General features: G+C 37.6%; 1 protein-coding gene and 1 pseudogene across 1 annotated transcript in view; both read left to right on the top strand.

Moving 5' to 3' along the window:
- exp (expansion) overlaps window positions 1–16,885 on the top strand; it is a 279,003-nt gene that overhangs the window by 212,115 nt on the left and 50,003 nt on the right. The window contains exon 4 of the mRNA XM_065226010.1: window positions 8,215–8,372. Within this exon, the coding sequence (XP_065082082.1) occupies window positions 8,215–8,372 (158 nt within the window). The remainder of the gene's footprint in view (window positions 1–8,214; window positions 8,373–16,885) is intronic.
- LOC135704534 (cytochrome b-like) lies at window positions 1,409–2,929 on the top strand (annotated as a pseudogene).

Genomic DNA, 16,885 nt, shown 5'->3' with positions numbered 1-16,885 from the left:
TGTGGGAAAAAATGGGGCCCAAATCACACTTATTTCAATGCGCTGATTTCAAATGTGAGATACCTATCCTTTCTCGAAAGGAAGTTTTTGTTTTGTTGACTAGCTTCATATGAGATTACAGGTAGTGAACACTCATAGAACACTAAAAGTACTCTGACACTGTGGAGAACAAAAAGATAACACATTGATCTCCAAAACCCGCCATATTGGAAAAAGGCTTGAAGATGCAGATTTAAAGTTTTGAAATTTTAAAATGCTTTTATTTCTCTAATAAATTTACATTTTTTTTTTCAATTATTCTACGGAGGAGAAAACCTAAACTCGAAGGGCTACTGAAAAGACATATTATATTAAATGTTGGAAATTTTTTTAAATTATTTGATGAAAGTGATTCAAATAGGTAGTCGTCGAAATAATCGCAATTTGATGTAGGGGAATTTACGTATTCTCGGCAACCTAAGCAACGACCTTCTTTCTATAGCCTTTTTCTCTAAGGAACGCACACATATGCAGTATTGGTTTGTTTACAATCTATTGCTGCCAGCTGCTCTAACAATTTCAGTCGAAAGAATTGTCAAAAACTGTTTTGAAACGCTTTTACAAAGCTCCAATCTTCTCTAGTGAGAGCGAGTATTGTCGGCAACCAGTTTTTCTTCGGCAACCGTTCCATTTGAACTGCATGTAAATCTGCTGTTCTATTATCGGCAGCTCGAAATCAGCTACAATTTGTAGCACGTGTGTTTCATTTCAGGAAAACCTTGCTAGATTGCTTTTTCTCAGTGGTAAAAATATAGTCAAATTCAAGCTGAAAGCATAAAGAATCGTTTGCATGCATTCAGCGAAGTGTTTTCGTAAGAAAATCCAGTGAAAATAGTGTTTCAATTTGGGTTGCAGAAAATAGTCTGTCATGCCGAAGCCGTCATTTCCCCTACATAAATAAAAGATGATTGAATGAGAATATTTACTGTTTTGATCATATAGCTAAATGTCCAGTCAAGATAAAATGTCTATGTAAATGGGTTCAAAACAAACTGTAGATAGTTTTTCTCAAATCGACTCAGTAATTTTATGAGGAGAAAGTAGCTCATACGAGTTGATTACGAAATTTCAATGATAGAATCGATAGAATCGACCATGTTCTATGAGAGCCAGCCATGGACGAAATTGGTCCAACCATTGTGACTTTGGCTTTGGTCAGACACTCCCGGGTAACTAACTCAGTAGCATGAGACCCCTGAACTGTGTCGCAGGGCCGGCATGTTACTGGGTATTCGGAGGGGCTACGCGGACAAAGTATGAAAACACAGGAACATTCACATTTTCTATAACATTTATTTTCCCTTTTCTGTGGCGTGTGGGTGTGGGTTTTCACAAATATGTGGCGTGTATGCGAGAGTTTATGAACGGTATGGTACTCACTGTTGCAGCAGAATCTCCTTCGGCGTCGCGACGCTGGCGTTGGCCCACACGGCTGCTCCTGCACTACCATGTGGCCGGAAACTTGCGGCGCGGGCTGCAGACAGTCCTGTTGCCGCTTTGGGAGAAAAGCGGATCTGGTGACGATCTTCCGCCACCTACAGCTCAGCAGGCGTTGCTGGCTCGTTGGCTGGCAAGCGTCTTCCGTCGTTGACGGCATCGGCTGACCGTGGCATGGCCACCTTGATCGAGTCGAGACGGGACCCTCTTTGACAATTAAGGCCACCGGCCTGAGGGAATCGTCCCTGACGGACGATCGGGGTTCATTTGCGATTAGGCTCGGAAGCCATCTTGTGAGCCCGTTTTATTTTAGGATACGAGGTCCTAAAGCGGAGAAACCCCACAAGGGACCGGTCTTTTGCACACGGACGCCTGTTTGTTTGTCGTCAATCTTCCACTCGAAGATGGCCTCTACAATATATCCAATAATTATCATTCTCCATCTTTTCGCACAACCAATTTGTGTGCGAGATGTTGTATAATAGTTTTTCCCTTCAGTAACATTCTAGTTCTTTGCAGCGGCACAAACCCTTTCGCTCTTGTGTGTATGTCTACTGTTTTGGGTTTAACAAAACGTGAATTTTCCTAACCATCAATAACTCATACAGAAGAAAATCCACGGATTGTAACCAACTTGTTACACCATCATCGAGAAAAGTAAACGAGTATCACAGTTTTCGGTCAGATCTGATAGTAAATTTGACTTTTATGGATTAATTAAATTTTCATAAAAATTGGAGCGATTTACCAAAATTGAAACAGCCTTCAATAGAGTAAACCATATATATCGAGATGTTAATAATGGATGATTTTTACAAATTTGTCACGCTAATGGAGCTTCTTTTTTCTTTGCTTGCTCATTTATTCATGTAGGACGAGGAGTTTGCTATGGTTCTTATTTATTTACTCCAACATGAATAATTGGAATAATTATTTTATTTATAGTAATAGCAACAGGATTCTTAGGATATGTCTTACCATGAGGACAAATATCTTTTTGAGGTGCTACAGTACTTACCAATTTTTGATCAGCAGTCCCTTATTTAGGAACAGATCTTGTTCAATGAATTTGAGGAGGGTTCGCAGTTTATAATACTACTTTAACACGATTTTTTTTTACATTAAATTTAATTTTACCTTTTATTGTACTAGCTTTAACAATAATTCACTTATGATTTTAACATCAAACAGGTTTAAATAATCCATTAGGATTAAAAAGAAATGTAGATAAAATCTCATTTCATCCTTACTTTATTTATAAGGATGTATTTGGGTTTGTAATTTTTATTTGAATTTTTATTAGATTTAGTTGAAAATTTATTTTTTTATTAATAGATCCAGACATTTTATTCCTGCCAATTCTTAAGTAACTCCTGTTCATATTCAACCAGAATGATATTTTTTAATTGCTTAAGCAATTCTGCGATCAATCCCTAATAAATTAGGGAAATAGCAATTTTAATAATTTTACCTTTAATTCATATAAGTAAATTCCGAGGACTTCAATTTTATCCTTTAAATCAAATTTTATTTTTAAATATATTAACAGGCACAACCTGTAAAAGATGCTTATGTTTTAACAGGACAAAATTGAACAGTATTATATTTTTCTTATTTTTTTATTAATCCAATATTAACTAAATATTGAGATAAATTATTAAATTAATTAATACATCACATGTTAATTATTAAATAAATTAAAACGCATATGTCTTGAAAACGTAAGAAAGAAGTAAATCCTTGTATTAATTTTTTTATACTAAAAATAATTCATTAAGTTAAGATAAAATAAAAAAAATTTAAACCAATAAAAAAAATAAAAATATAGGTATCGGTAGACATCTTTTACAACTCATTTCAAGCGGATTCATGGAAAACATTGGTCAAATGCTATTTGAAAATAGAATAAAACATTTTGATGTGAAGCACGGCAGGAGCTATCAAATAAACAAAGGGTCCACATTAGGGCACACATTTTGAATGATTCCTTAAGTGGACAATTTGTTTTAAATGATAATTTAACAAGCCACGACGCAATTTTGCCTGTTTTTCGTATTGAATTAAATGTTATTTAACGCCATCTATTGTTTCTCTCTTGTTTATAATCTGAATTCTTTGGTTAAATGTGATTTTATTCTAGACGGTCCATCATGGGATGCAAGCAATCCTGATAAAAGGTTAATGGTAACTTAAATTAGTGACACAGCTTTTCGAGGGTAAAATCAAGTAATTTATTTATTTTACGTATCAGCCACACTAATAGGATAAAGTTGCACCTTATTGAGAACATTGCTGAAACAATAAATAAAAGATTATGGCCAAACAGCTACTAGAGGATCCATAATAGGCCAATTTATCCAATATGGGAACAATATATCTCGCTTAAGTTGACTCTTACGCACTGAGTTTTGATTTGCTTCCTCCTTATTTCAGGCTCCGCTCACCCAGGATGAGCGCTGCCAAACTCACAGAATAAGAACATTTGCTGAAATCCTTTGAATTTGATGAGGTTTATCAAGCTTGTCTAAGGCCAACTGCAACTGAACGTCCATAAACGCAATTCAATAGCTATTATTCGAAATATAATCACATCAGACATTACAATTGTATTAGGAAATCAAGCGGTAGAAAAGTGTGAAGTAGTTAAGGAGTTAAGAATTATCGGTGATTCCAAACTAACATTCATTGATCATTGTAATGCAATCATTGACAAATCAAACATCACGATAGGCGTAGCCAGAGGGGGGCAGGAGAGGAGACTTCCCCCCTAAACTCAGCAACACAAAGGCTTTCGGTGAAATGGCATTCGGCCATATTTTCCATAGTAAATATTTTTTCGCCCCTCCCTAGCTCGACACCTGGCTACGCCCTTGAACATCATGCTTGTTTTTATAAAACGATTCAGTTATAATTGTCATGACCCGTACACAATGAAAACGCTTAAAGGTACACCGGGGCAAGTGAAAATACGGGGTAAGTGAGAACAGTGGATGTAACTATTTTTAACAGGAATTTCTAGAGTTAACCCCGCCTTAAGATGAAAGATATAGTGCTACCGCTTACACTGTATTCCACTCGGTATTCCATTACGTGATTAAAATATAAAAAAAAAATCAAATCTCACTAATGCCCAAGATTACGCTTGGTTTTCATAGACAAAAAATCAAAAAGCAAGCAACTGCGGATGATATTACAAGCTGTGATATCGTAGCTACGAATATCAAGCTAACAAAACTCACCAGCTACAATTCTTACCAAAACGTGATGAGTTTGAGTTTCATCATTTTTGCTTTACATCCGAAATTACTGTCACTGTTGGCAGCAGTGGCTTCGTGTCTAACATCGGTGAAGAGTAAAGAGAGATAGCAAACTATACTTTCTTTTTCTAATGGGTTGTTTAAACTTATGCTATTTCACTAGCGCTAATGAGCTAGCTGTAGCAAAAAAGCTCACTAGCATAATGTAAACAGGGCATGAGATTTCAGAAGCAACTGAAATTCGTGCTAGTTGGCGAGTACACTAGCGCTAGCAAGTCCGCACAGATGTAAACACCCCATAAGAAATCGATGTTCAACAGAATCATTTTTGTGCCGATTCATCTCTCAGCTTAATTTTTACATGTTGTGAATAGTCTCGCAAGTTTCGAAGGAGCTTATAAAATCAATATCAAGCATGATGTTTTGTTCCAATATCACGCATGATATTGATAGCGTATGATAGCGGAAAAATATCATTTGATTGAAGATTTCTCCAACACTGAAGTGATTATTCTTTTCATCCCCGTTCCCAGGAAACACACTTTATCAACCTGTCACTTTGAACTAGCACATAAAGTAACACGAACTCATCTTTATGAAGCATTTTGTAAACATCTACTGGCAATAGGCTTGTTTTGCTGGCAAGAGGTGATCATCATAATCATAAGTAAATTGAAGAAACTTACACGAACAAATTACAAGTTTCAAAAGAAAGTCACGGTATATTGCATGGCCTTGGGCAAGTGAGACCTTTCAAAACAATGTGTTTGAATCCTATTGTATCGCTTCTTTTCGAGCATGTTGTGTACACTTGTAGTATTTTATGTTCAAAACGTTACATTTGTATTTAATATACCTACTTGTAATGCTCACCTGACCCCAGCCAAACAAGCTATTTCCAAGCAGATTTTGCAAAAACGAACACTATGTATTAACTGAAACTGCAAAAAGTATGCTTAATGAACTTTATGAAATGTATATGTCTTTATTCATAAATTACTTCACAACAATAATATATATTTAAAAAAGCTTGAATTGACTAACTTTACTTACTCCTCCTCTTGAAGGGCTACCCTAGACTTTTAAATAATTTATTCTATCCTATTCGTATGCAAAGTACTAGCTTTACGAGGCGTTACGGTATTATTGGATGATCCATGTACGTCAAGCACTTCTTATGACACATTAAAACATGTACGTCAAGCACTTCTCATGACACATTGTGTATACTGTTGATATTCTCCTATCTCTATTTTTCGATAGTTTTATTCAAAACCCAATATAGATCCCACTTCCCCCGCTGAATGAGGAAAGTGAGACCTATTGCACATTTTTTTTAATATTAGATTTTAGATTTTTTTAAGAAGGGTATCTGGGTGTTTATGCCAACCAGGGATGCCAACAATTTTATTCATTTTATGATATTGTTCCAAACTGTCAAAAAGTGGGTGTTTTCAAAAAAAGGAAAAGCAATCTTGCAATAAAAATTGATAAACAAATGTTTGGAGAAGTAAAAGTGCAAAGTGTTTTGGGCGAAGTTTTGGGAGTTCACGGATTTCCCTGTGCTATATCGTGTAAATTGGTCGGAATCCAAGCAATAAATACTGCGTTAAAAAAAAATATGCAGATTCTTTCTGGCCGGTGTAGATTGAGGCGAAAAAAGTGATCGGGTAGTTCCATTATTCCCATGAGAGTCAAACCGCAAACCTAAGTGAGCAGGGCATTTCTGGGTGCTATCCAGAACCGATTGCTATGAGGTAAGGATTAGAAATATAATTATGATTAAATTTAAGTATGTATTTTTAAAATCCACGGTTCGTTTCAGGTTAGCGGGTTAATAGAGAGTTCAGAGAATAAAACGATGTCGCAGGAATCCAAATCCGATTGGTCAACGAATAGAGGCAACTTCTTTAACCTTCACAAAGTATAACAATCGCCACAACTTACTGCAACACTTGCATATTCCAGTACATCGGTTAATTCTAGTGTTTATGATTACCTATTTAATGATATATAGTGAAAACTATGAAGTGTTTTAAAGATTTCGGCTTTTAAAAGCGTTTAAATCCCTTATATTTTATGACAGCCAGCGCAATGAAGTTTCCTTCATTTATTAAAACGGGTACTTTTTAGTCATTAACAGAAAAAAACAAGACGATTAAAAAATACCCATTTAATGACGTATTCTTCAAATACTCATTAATGAGTAAAATCGATTTTACTCATTTCATGAGTTAAGCAATTTTTTTCAAAATAAGTAAAATTTTACTCATTAATGGGTACTTTAGAGCTAGCGTGCAGATAATTGGGTTCTTTAATTTTGAAAAATTTAACAGTTTTTAAACATCATCAAGAGCTTCGTTTCGAATCCACACACTTTCATCTCGATTTTTAAATCAAGATTTAAAGCAAAATAATAACTTCACTGTTTTACACTACCTAAACTAGCAAACTGACAGCCTCGTTCCCATACAAACTGACACTGAGGGGTGCTAATAAGGTATTTTTGCAAATGTAATCGTACTTATTTGAAGTAGTTCCAGTGTACCAAAATTGATGAAATTTTGGGTTTGGGTTCCATTTTAAATGCATATAACGAATATGCATTTACCTCAATACCCTTAAAGATCCCAATTACTATGAACTTACAAATTGGAAATAATGATAAAGTAGGTTACACAAGCATATAATGCTGAACTATCAAATGTTTAGGTCCCAGTTGCCCCGGTATACCTTATACATTTCTTATGTGAGGTCAATACTGGAATATTGCAGCATATTTTAGTCACCTTCCTCAGTCACGCATGAAGAAAGATTATAATCAATGCAAATCCAATTCTTATTATTTGCTTTTCGTTAATTAAGTTGAACAAGATTACCTCTTCCATCTTATGAAGTATGTTGCACGTTCATCAACATCCAAACATTAAAAAAAGCGATGTGAATTTGCAATGGACTCATTTGTAAACAGTATCATTTTGAAATTATACCGACTTTTTCAGCTGTTCAAAAACCCGCTAGAATTTTACCGACCTCGGTGATCTGAATACAGTGTGTACTAGACTACTATTAACATTATTTTGTTACCTATCATAATTTATAACAATGAGCTTATATCAAACTATTAATCATCAATCCACAATGTTGACCTTAATGTTCAGATCTGGATAATAAATCACAAAATTCAAGAAACGATACAACCTAACCACCAAAGCCAAACCACGAAGTTTGGCGAGTTACATCACGCACCTTCACCACTGCAATAAATCCCATCCCTAAGACTTGATCACTAAAAAGACATAAATCATTCAAATTACCCACTTGCAGCCAAACTTCGTCCAAATCACCATTAGCAAGAATCCACCGAAAGCATTTGTATCCTCGCAAAACCATTTCTTCTCACCATTTGAATTTTATTTAATAACCACTCAATTACCGTCATCATTTTCTCATCCTTTCCCTTCGTTCTTCTCCTCGACAGGAACACATCCAGGAAGTGCTGGACAAATGGACACAAATCGACGACGAAATCTGGGCAAAGGTGATCGTCTTCGAGCGGAACCGCCGTGTGGCCAAAGCGTACGCCCGGGCACCAGTCCTGACGATCAACGGCTCAGACGATGGCTTCGACGGTATGAGGTAAGTGTCCAAATTTGCGCCAAGATCCTTACTGCCTGGATCCCTTCCCTTGATTTATAGACCAATTAAAGTGCGATTAACACTTGCTGCTTATAGCGTGGAATTTTGATGCAACGATAAATCTCGGCGGAAAAATTCTGCAACCTTTCCGGGTGAGGAAATGTAAACCGTACGGTAAATTTCACTTCAGGATTGATAACTGTTTTCAATCATAAAATTTCTACGCAAGAACCGATCCTGCACAGAAAATTTTTGCAATTTTAGGGTCCGCCATAAAAGGTCTAAATTCCGATGAAGATGTTTTACACGCATTTACGCGCGCACACACACACCTTCCTTAATGGATGTGGGCGCCTAGAGGCGACGAAAAATTAAGCAATCAATTTGAATGCAATTTAATGATTATGAAAAGATTAGCTTGGCTTTTTACCATCACCGGGCCTGATTATGTTGAGCCGCGGTGTGCACTCGTTTCACGCTCGGCGAAGCCATTAGAAGAAGGTCGAGCCATTCCCTTTTTTTTTCTTGCCTACAAGTCGCTCACCAAGCCATTCACCATAGACTCATAGCAAAACACCTCTTGCTCGAGCAATCACTCAATCCGCGAACGCTCAGATTCGGTGCCAGACGCTGTGCATCGAGCAAATATTCGGAGTTGCTCGTTAAAAGTGGACCAATAAAATGGGTATCTAGGTACTGACAAACCGATTACGATCAACAGAGCGACACAAGGGGGCTAGGGAAAATCGCAATCATTCACGGAGCGACATATTTATGATAAATTGGTCGTCGATCTATAGCTAGGCAGCGCCCAGTGTCCAGTGTTCGGATTAAAATTGAAATCGGAAAAGTCCAAACCTCAAGCACCGTAGCCGATTAGAAATGGTCCATGGTTTGGATTAACGAATCGACCAAGCCTCTTGTATGAAGTTTGTTTGTTGAGATTTGAAGGTTGTCGATAACGTTAGGCAAAACTGTGTAAAATTTGACTGTGATTTATTTTGATCTGCTTGTCGTTGTAGACCAATGCCTTTTAACAGTTAAAGAAAGGTTGCTTTCTGTCAAGTGCCAGTTCAAAGGAATGATTATCTAGAGAGATTGATTTGAAATAAAGTAGACGGATTATCATATTTTATGTCAATTGCGTAAATTTCATTATTATTCATTTTTATTGGACATATCTAAGAATTTTCTATATAAATCATTTACGATATTTTAAATGGAACATCACCAAGGTTTCTAAAGGAAACTCATGAGTTCCTAATTTCCATGGAACTATTTGAAATCCCTAGAGTAAATATTCCTGATGACCAACTTAAGTTTCAATGTAATTATTTCTAATTGATTATATATTTAACTAAGATGATTCTCCAGAGTTTTTTTTCCTTGATTTATTTTCCGTCGATCTTATTTTCCGTGCTGAGCACCAATACTACCGACGCCAGGGAGGCAGCTCCCACACCTGAACCGTACCTATCGACCCATCAACTCATGAACCGGGGACCAACGGCTTTACTTCCTTTCCGAAGGAAGGCGTGATCAGAGATGTAATGCCTCAGAACATCCCGGCGGTGAGAGGTAATCACGCTTACCACTACACCACCGGCGCCGCTGATTCTCCAGAGTTTACTAAGTATTATGCACAGATTTCATACAATAGACTTAAAGAGATTCCCTCTAAAATTCCAAGAAAAGCCCCAGATTTTTTTAAATGCATGAAGGGATCTCATTATTATTTCCAACCTAATTAAAATTAAATTTCTTCACTAATTTCCGGAGGATTCCCTGGAGCTCTCGAAGGAATTTGTATTGAATACCTGAAAAAAAATCCTTTAGAGTTTATAAAGAAATGCCCAGTGGAAGTTTACATACATGAATGTCTGCATGCATGGGTGTTAACATCACCAATAGAATTAAGAATTTCGTTTATGTGTCGCCTTGAAATTTACGATATTGTTAACTGAATACTTTTGAGTCGGAACTTTAAATTTATCAAGAGCTCGACTCCTGACGGAATTTTCAAACAATTCTTGACGAATGTTGCTCAAAACACTAAATTGCTATCGTGATAGTTCCAATAAGATGCGATTAGATTTTAACCATGTATCCCCAGACTTGTACAACGTCACATGGCTCACTTCGGATAAAAAGTCTCGTTCGAACAAAAGTGATATATGCATCACACCGTTTTCGTAGAACGAAAAGCGAAGCCACCCAGCTAATGACCATGCGACGTGACTGACCGGACCGGTAAACGAGGCCTATTGTTTTCACTCATCAGACGCATCTTTAAGCCTACTGAATGCTGCATCCTCCTCCACCGTCAGCTACAGCATACGTCAAGCTAGCATAACTTATGCGCCTTGAATACAGCAATAGGCACGGTAAAGTGCCGAAGGTGAGATAGGGAACCGGACTCCGATTCGATAGTGATCTTCCCCACGCGGGTGAATCCCGTGCATATGTGCCTACATATGTTACACGTATTGCATAAACACCAATTCTTTCCACTTTTACGCCACCCCGCGCCGGTTAGATCTACGATGCAGGGAGCTAATAGACGCGTTTTTGTAGTAAGTTTCGTTCCAAGAGAGGTGAGCATTGGCGCGTGATGTTTGACCTCCATCATGTCCAAAACGATGCGCTTTTTTGCACCCTGCCCATCTGCCAAGCATCGATCGAACGAGCGAACGAACGGTGCATATAATAACACTCGGTATGCTATACACGGGGATTGACGTCTCCCGGTGATCTTGGAACCGGACAGCAGCATTTCCAAGCTCCTTGAAAATGCCAATTAAACTGCTGATATTGTTCACGTTGTAGACATTGCATATATACATACAATCAACACACACAGGCTGACTCTACCGATCTAAAGGCGATTTGAATTAGAATGTGGGTACTTCTCCAGGTTTCTTAGGAGATCTAACTCCGAAACGAAGTTCAACTTTCCGATTAGGTTATATGCATGCATAATTAATACCATTAATTCCACACCGCACCTTAGCTGGATTCGGTTTCCTTGTTCGATTTGTTTGACAGAAAAATCTACTACACAGAAATTTGCTTCGGGCCCCACAGCAATTGAGGCAAAAACATTTAATACCACTGTCATCAAGCCTGCCCAATGCGCTTTAGGTACATATAGTAATAAAGCACCCGACTCAACAACAATGTTGCCTATATTTGACCACACACACACACATCAAGAGATCAAGTTGCGATCGAATCATATTTTATTTCCTCTAGCTAGGTACTTACAACCATCCGCGGGCTTTCCATATAAACATTGTTACCACGAAAAAAGTGCCAGCGAAACTGCGGTGAACCACATCAAAAGGGTGGTTGAGTTACATAAATCCACACTTCCCAGCTGGGACTGACTGGGTTAATCGTGCAACCACAAGAAGAAATACAATCGCGACTCAACCCTCCTGACCCCTTCCTTCGGCGATGGATACGTCTAATTATCTCCTTTTGAATCTTGGTTATCGATCTACCCAGGTGCACGATCAACCGGATCAAAGTCTTAAAAGCTATTGTCAAAGCGATACCTCCCTCAATCGGTAAATTTTTCCAAAAGTCCCATACGCAACTTTTTTTTACGAGCTCGCACAGGTTCGCCCGTATCGCAACGATCTCCGAGGCAAGTGCACGACATCGGTGAAACGGTTTCGTAACTTTACATTAGGAATTTTACCTAATTCTGGGCACAGTGAAAGGCAATTTGCTCGGTGTGAATTTGACAGCTTTTTTCAGTCTATTTAGAAGTGCCGAAAGGCTACGCCCACGAAATTTGGTTTCTTTCGTCACTTGAATAGTGGATTTTCAATGGCGGCACACAAGTGTTTGGACCAATTTTGACTCTTTTCAGTTGCGTGTTCCAATTAGCGTACTACTGACGAATGAAGGTGAGGAATTGGTGAGCATACACGAGCAAAGTCGGATATCAAAATACTATAAAAATTATATCAAATAATGTTTTTGAAATCATGTTGATAACGTATTTTGATATGCTATTTTTTAATTTCAACAAAAAAATCAAGTTTGGTGGTTTTTCCGGAAACTCAAGTTATAGTTTTCCGATTTTTTTGGAAGAAAAATCATAACTTTTGATGCAAGTAAGTAGAATAAATAAAACACTGTTTCAATTCATTTTCATTTATATTTCTTCCAGAGAGGTTGCACTAACTTCTTCTTATCTTATTTATCATTATAATCAACCGTTTCCTTGGCACGAGAACTTCGGTGAATGTTGTCCCTTTTACATTTACCGTTTTTGGTATTATCAAGAGGAAAGCATACTTTATTGCCTAACTGATCGGAATATTTACTGAAATATATGCGTCACTCATCCCTGGAGATAAATTCGTGATATTTGTTAGTTCCTGGGATTGTTACTAAATATTTTAATCTTTCCTGAAGAATCTTTGCAAATGAATTACCTAGATTTTTGAACTGATGTTTCACTTCTTTAGACGGTGCCCACTCAAACAATTGATAGCGTTGTTAAATTCAGCACTCTTCTTTGTACTAGCATCCCTGGCCATCGTCTTGATATTACCGCCTTGCTTATTATTCCGCACCGAGGAGAGGTTTTCCAGAAATTATACTTAATTTTACCAATTTTCTGTTGGTACAAAAATTATCCAACAAAATCAATCATGTTGCTTGAGTTGCACTGATCACAATAAGCACAGCGTCTGTGCTTTTTACATATACTAATTTTTAAAACAATCTGTAAATTTTATATTTTCATAAATCATGCAAACGCAAACATTCAATGCCGATGAATATGTATATGTAGTTCGCTTAACGGAGCAAGCAACAGGCGTTTTTGATAATTCTGTCTGCCAAATTCCATTTAACCTTTACAGAAATTGTGTCTTTAAATCCAGGAAATGGTCGACTGATGTCATCGGCGCCATATGAAGGCCGTCCAGCTTTTGATAAATCCTGCAGTCCTAAATATTAGATTTGATTTTGATTGAGCAAACATGTGAAGAGTGGCTTCTTGGAAATGTGATTGTATTTTGGTAAATGACCAACTTTTTGGCAATAATTTAAGGATTCTTTTTTTTCCTACTGTATCCGGCATTAGAAAACCGGATTTTAAATTCAGCGAAAATGATTCGAAATCTTCGTTTGCATCGGGAAACCATTTCCTGATTATGCCCACAATTTTTTTATACTTTTTGCCAACTGTTGAAACACGGTATTTACTACTGGAACGACCTTAACGTTTTTGTATCGATAGATATTCTAAAAAAATGCGGCCAGAGCATATAGGAGAAATGGAAGTAATGTCGGCCTAAATGCCCCTTATTTGGGCCCATACATAAATTCAGCAAACGACTAAATTTTCAATAGCGACCAAAATATCCATAAGTACCGTCCCAATAACGCGTTCATCTAGATAAAATTGATAAATAGCAGACCTTTAGCGATGGGCCCAATCTTAGATTCATTTTCCAACATTAGAGCCATTTCTCCAATTCCTTCCAAGTTGAACTCGGAAGAAGCAGGCAACTATTGATGTGTGTCACACGATCGTCTGTTTACTCGGCAGCAATCATTGTGTGGTACTCCTCATTGATCTTCATCAGCAGTTCTTTCGGTCGACGCGTCGTTGACTTTGGAAAGCAACCGTTTCGTGATAACCACGTTTTGCGTCCATTGCTGCAATGGAAGCGCTCTGCCCCTCGTTGGCGATACTGCCAAACAATAAAACTGGAAGTGGATTCCGTTCTGATCGAGGAGGCTTATTGGATAACGGAAGATAAAGTGTTTGTGTTATATCTTTTGGCTATAGTTTTACGGTGTTTTGTATAATGAACAAGAATCCTCGGCTCTGTAAAGTTAATTCGATTGAGCCTTATCAAATAAATGTGATGTGAATTGAACCCACCATCAGTGCAAGGATTACCAATGTGATGTGTGATGTGTGATGTGATGTGAATGGAACCCACCATCAGTACAAGGATTACCAATGTCTGCGGATACTTTACCGGTTGTAAAGTTCTGCCTGATGGTTTGTTGCAGCAGGGTGAATCAGCTTCATTGAAGACCTTTGGAAGACAAAACGACCAGATGGCCATCTGTAATCACGTGACAAGGGGCTAGCAAATCCACGAGCCCTCGTCCAGCCAACAAATCATTTGATTCCCTTAGGCAGCACCTATGATCTTGATTTTTTTACCTAGGGGATGAGTACTTAAGGGGGTTAGATTTTGATAAGTTCTTTAGTGGGAATGACACTGATGAAGACTGCACATTGTAGTCGAAATGGATACCAACATTAATTAAGTGGAATTAAATGGAAGATAACCTTTTTTTGCTGTTTTATTTAAGCATTCCGCTAACAACCCAATTTCATTATTTCAAGGAGAATACATTTCCTTCCGATTTTTAATGCAACAACTACTCAGCACTTACTACTTGATGAAAGTTGGGTAGATAATGATAAACAAACCACGCGATTTTCAGCTATCCCAATAACCAATAGTTACTGACTGATACTTCAACGAGCTTTTGCAGATGTCTATATTCAAACCGGGTACAATATTTACAATACACATTATACATACCTTCGTATACCTAATAACGGCTTTTAACGACGTTATTAGGTATAGATAGATGAGACGCTCACCCAAACGATCTGTTTCGGAATGTCGACCAGATCGTCTGACTTAGACGATTCAACTTGGCCGACCCCTTACCCATATTACGCAGACTGCATACAACTTACACAGATTGTTCACACTCTTAAGAGAGTGCTGATGCATAATCTGCGTGGAAGGTACATTTGACATGCGTGAAACACGTTTACTGTACACGCACACAAACGAGAGAAAGTAGAATTTGCTTTTCGAGACTGGTCATCAGTTTTTCGACCATATCTCAAAAAAGGTATGAATAATATTTTTGACATTAACTGTGCGATGCTTGCTTCATGCAAGTTGTGATTTTTTTTAAGAACGTGGTGTCCGAGAAAATTAAAACAAAATTTACTGAAGTTTTCCGGGAAAACCAGCCACCCTGATTTTTTTCATTTTTTTTTTGGTCGTAAGGTATGTACCCATTATACTCTAGACACTTAAAAATTAAGTAATTTCAGATTCAGATTATGATTATGATAATTATGAAGAAGTCAAAACATAGTTAGGGTAAACGCTCCTATAGTTGCGGTACGCTAGAAGCGTTAGGTTCCTATAGTTGTGTACGGAGTCTCCATACACAACTAAAGGGCTTTTTAATGCACCACCAACGTAGAGGGCACCACGCGAGTTCGAGAGGAAACATCATCCAAACCGTTTGTTTACATCAGAAGAAGGATTTTTCACAATGCAAATTAAAGCATCTTGCCAATTTCCATCAGTAATTGTCTTATTTTACGATTTTCCACACATCTGAACTGATTTGCACCTAAACTATTCACACACAAGAAATCCGGAAGATCATGACCACTAAGGCACTATTGGAATTTTGCATTTTTCTCAACAATTCCTGAACACTAGCAGAATCCTTGCAAAAATTATATAGTATTAACTTTTTCAACTATAGATCAAGTTTTCGAGCATCTCAAATGAATCAATTTATCAGGAAAAGTAAAAAAGTGTTCTGCCTCCAATGTCTCACGGCAAAAATTTCTGCTCACAACACTCTTTTTGACGTTCTTATATTCACCACCAGAGGCTGAATCGATCGCTTAGTTTCTATTAAAAAGGCGTATATGAAGCTAATGCTTCTAACGTACCGCAACTATAGGAGCGTTTACCCTATTCGGTATTTGCATAAAAATTCGAACTTTGCGCTTAACTCCATCCATTAGGGTTTGTACAGACTACAGACTCCTCAGAAACCATGGTGGCCGTCTTTGTCCAAATTTGTTGGAAGTGTTCAATATCTTTGATTTCATGTTTTTTTCCAGGAAGCTTCCGTTTCATCAGAGCCCAATATCTCTCGATTGGACGTAACTCTGGACAATTTGATGGATTTATGGTTTATGGTACAATATTCTTTCTGGTAAATCTCCTTGTTGATTGTGCCTGTAGTGACAGCCACGCGTGCAAATTGCTTGCCAAATAAGGTATGATTTGGGAAATGTCGATGCCTTCTTCGTCCTGATATACTCAGCTGTAGCATTTTTGGCCAGAGCAGAATAGAAAACCACCCCTGGAGCTGTTTCAAATCCTCCAGGACATAAGTTTGATCGTCTATAACAACGCATGAAAATTTCGTCAAATATTCGCAATACAAACGTCAAACCCATGGTTTTGCTGTCAAATTATGTTTGTAGAAGCGATATGGAACTGTTTTCACTTTTTTGGACAAAACCAGGATAAATTCCTATTTTACGAGCCGCCGTGCGAAAAGAGAGATTCGGGTTTTCCTTCAATATCTTCTTCACCTTTCGGTACATGACAAGATCAGCACGGCCAAAGTTTTATCACTTCTCGGTTTTCTCTCGACCGTCAAACATTCCGAAAATGATTTGAACAGACCGTGAA

The sequence above is a fragment of the Ochlerotatus camptorhynchus genome, unplaced genomic scaffold (assembly GCF_037179485.1).
Source record: "Ochlerotatus camptorhynchus isolate MF236.1 unplaced genomic scaffold, CSIRO-AGI_Acam_v1.1 ptg000243l, whole genome shotgun sequence".
NCBI lineage: Eukaryota > Metazoa > Arthropoda > Insecta > Diptera > Culicidae > Ochlerotatus > Ochlerotatus camptorhynchus.
Note: the sequence above shows the minus strand (reverse complement) of the source record. Positions and strands in the feature narration are given on the sequence as shown.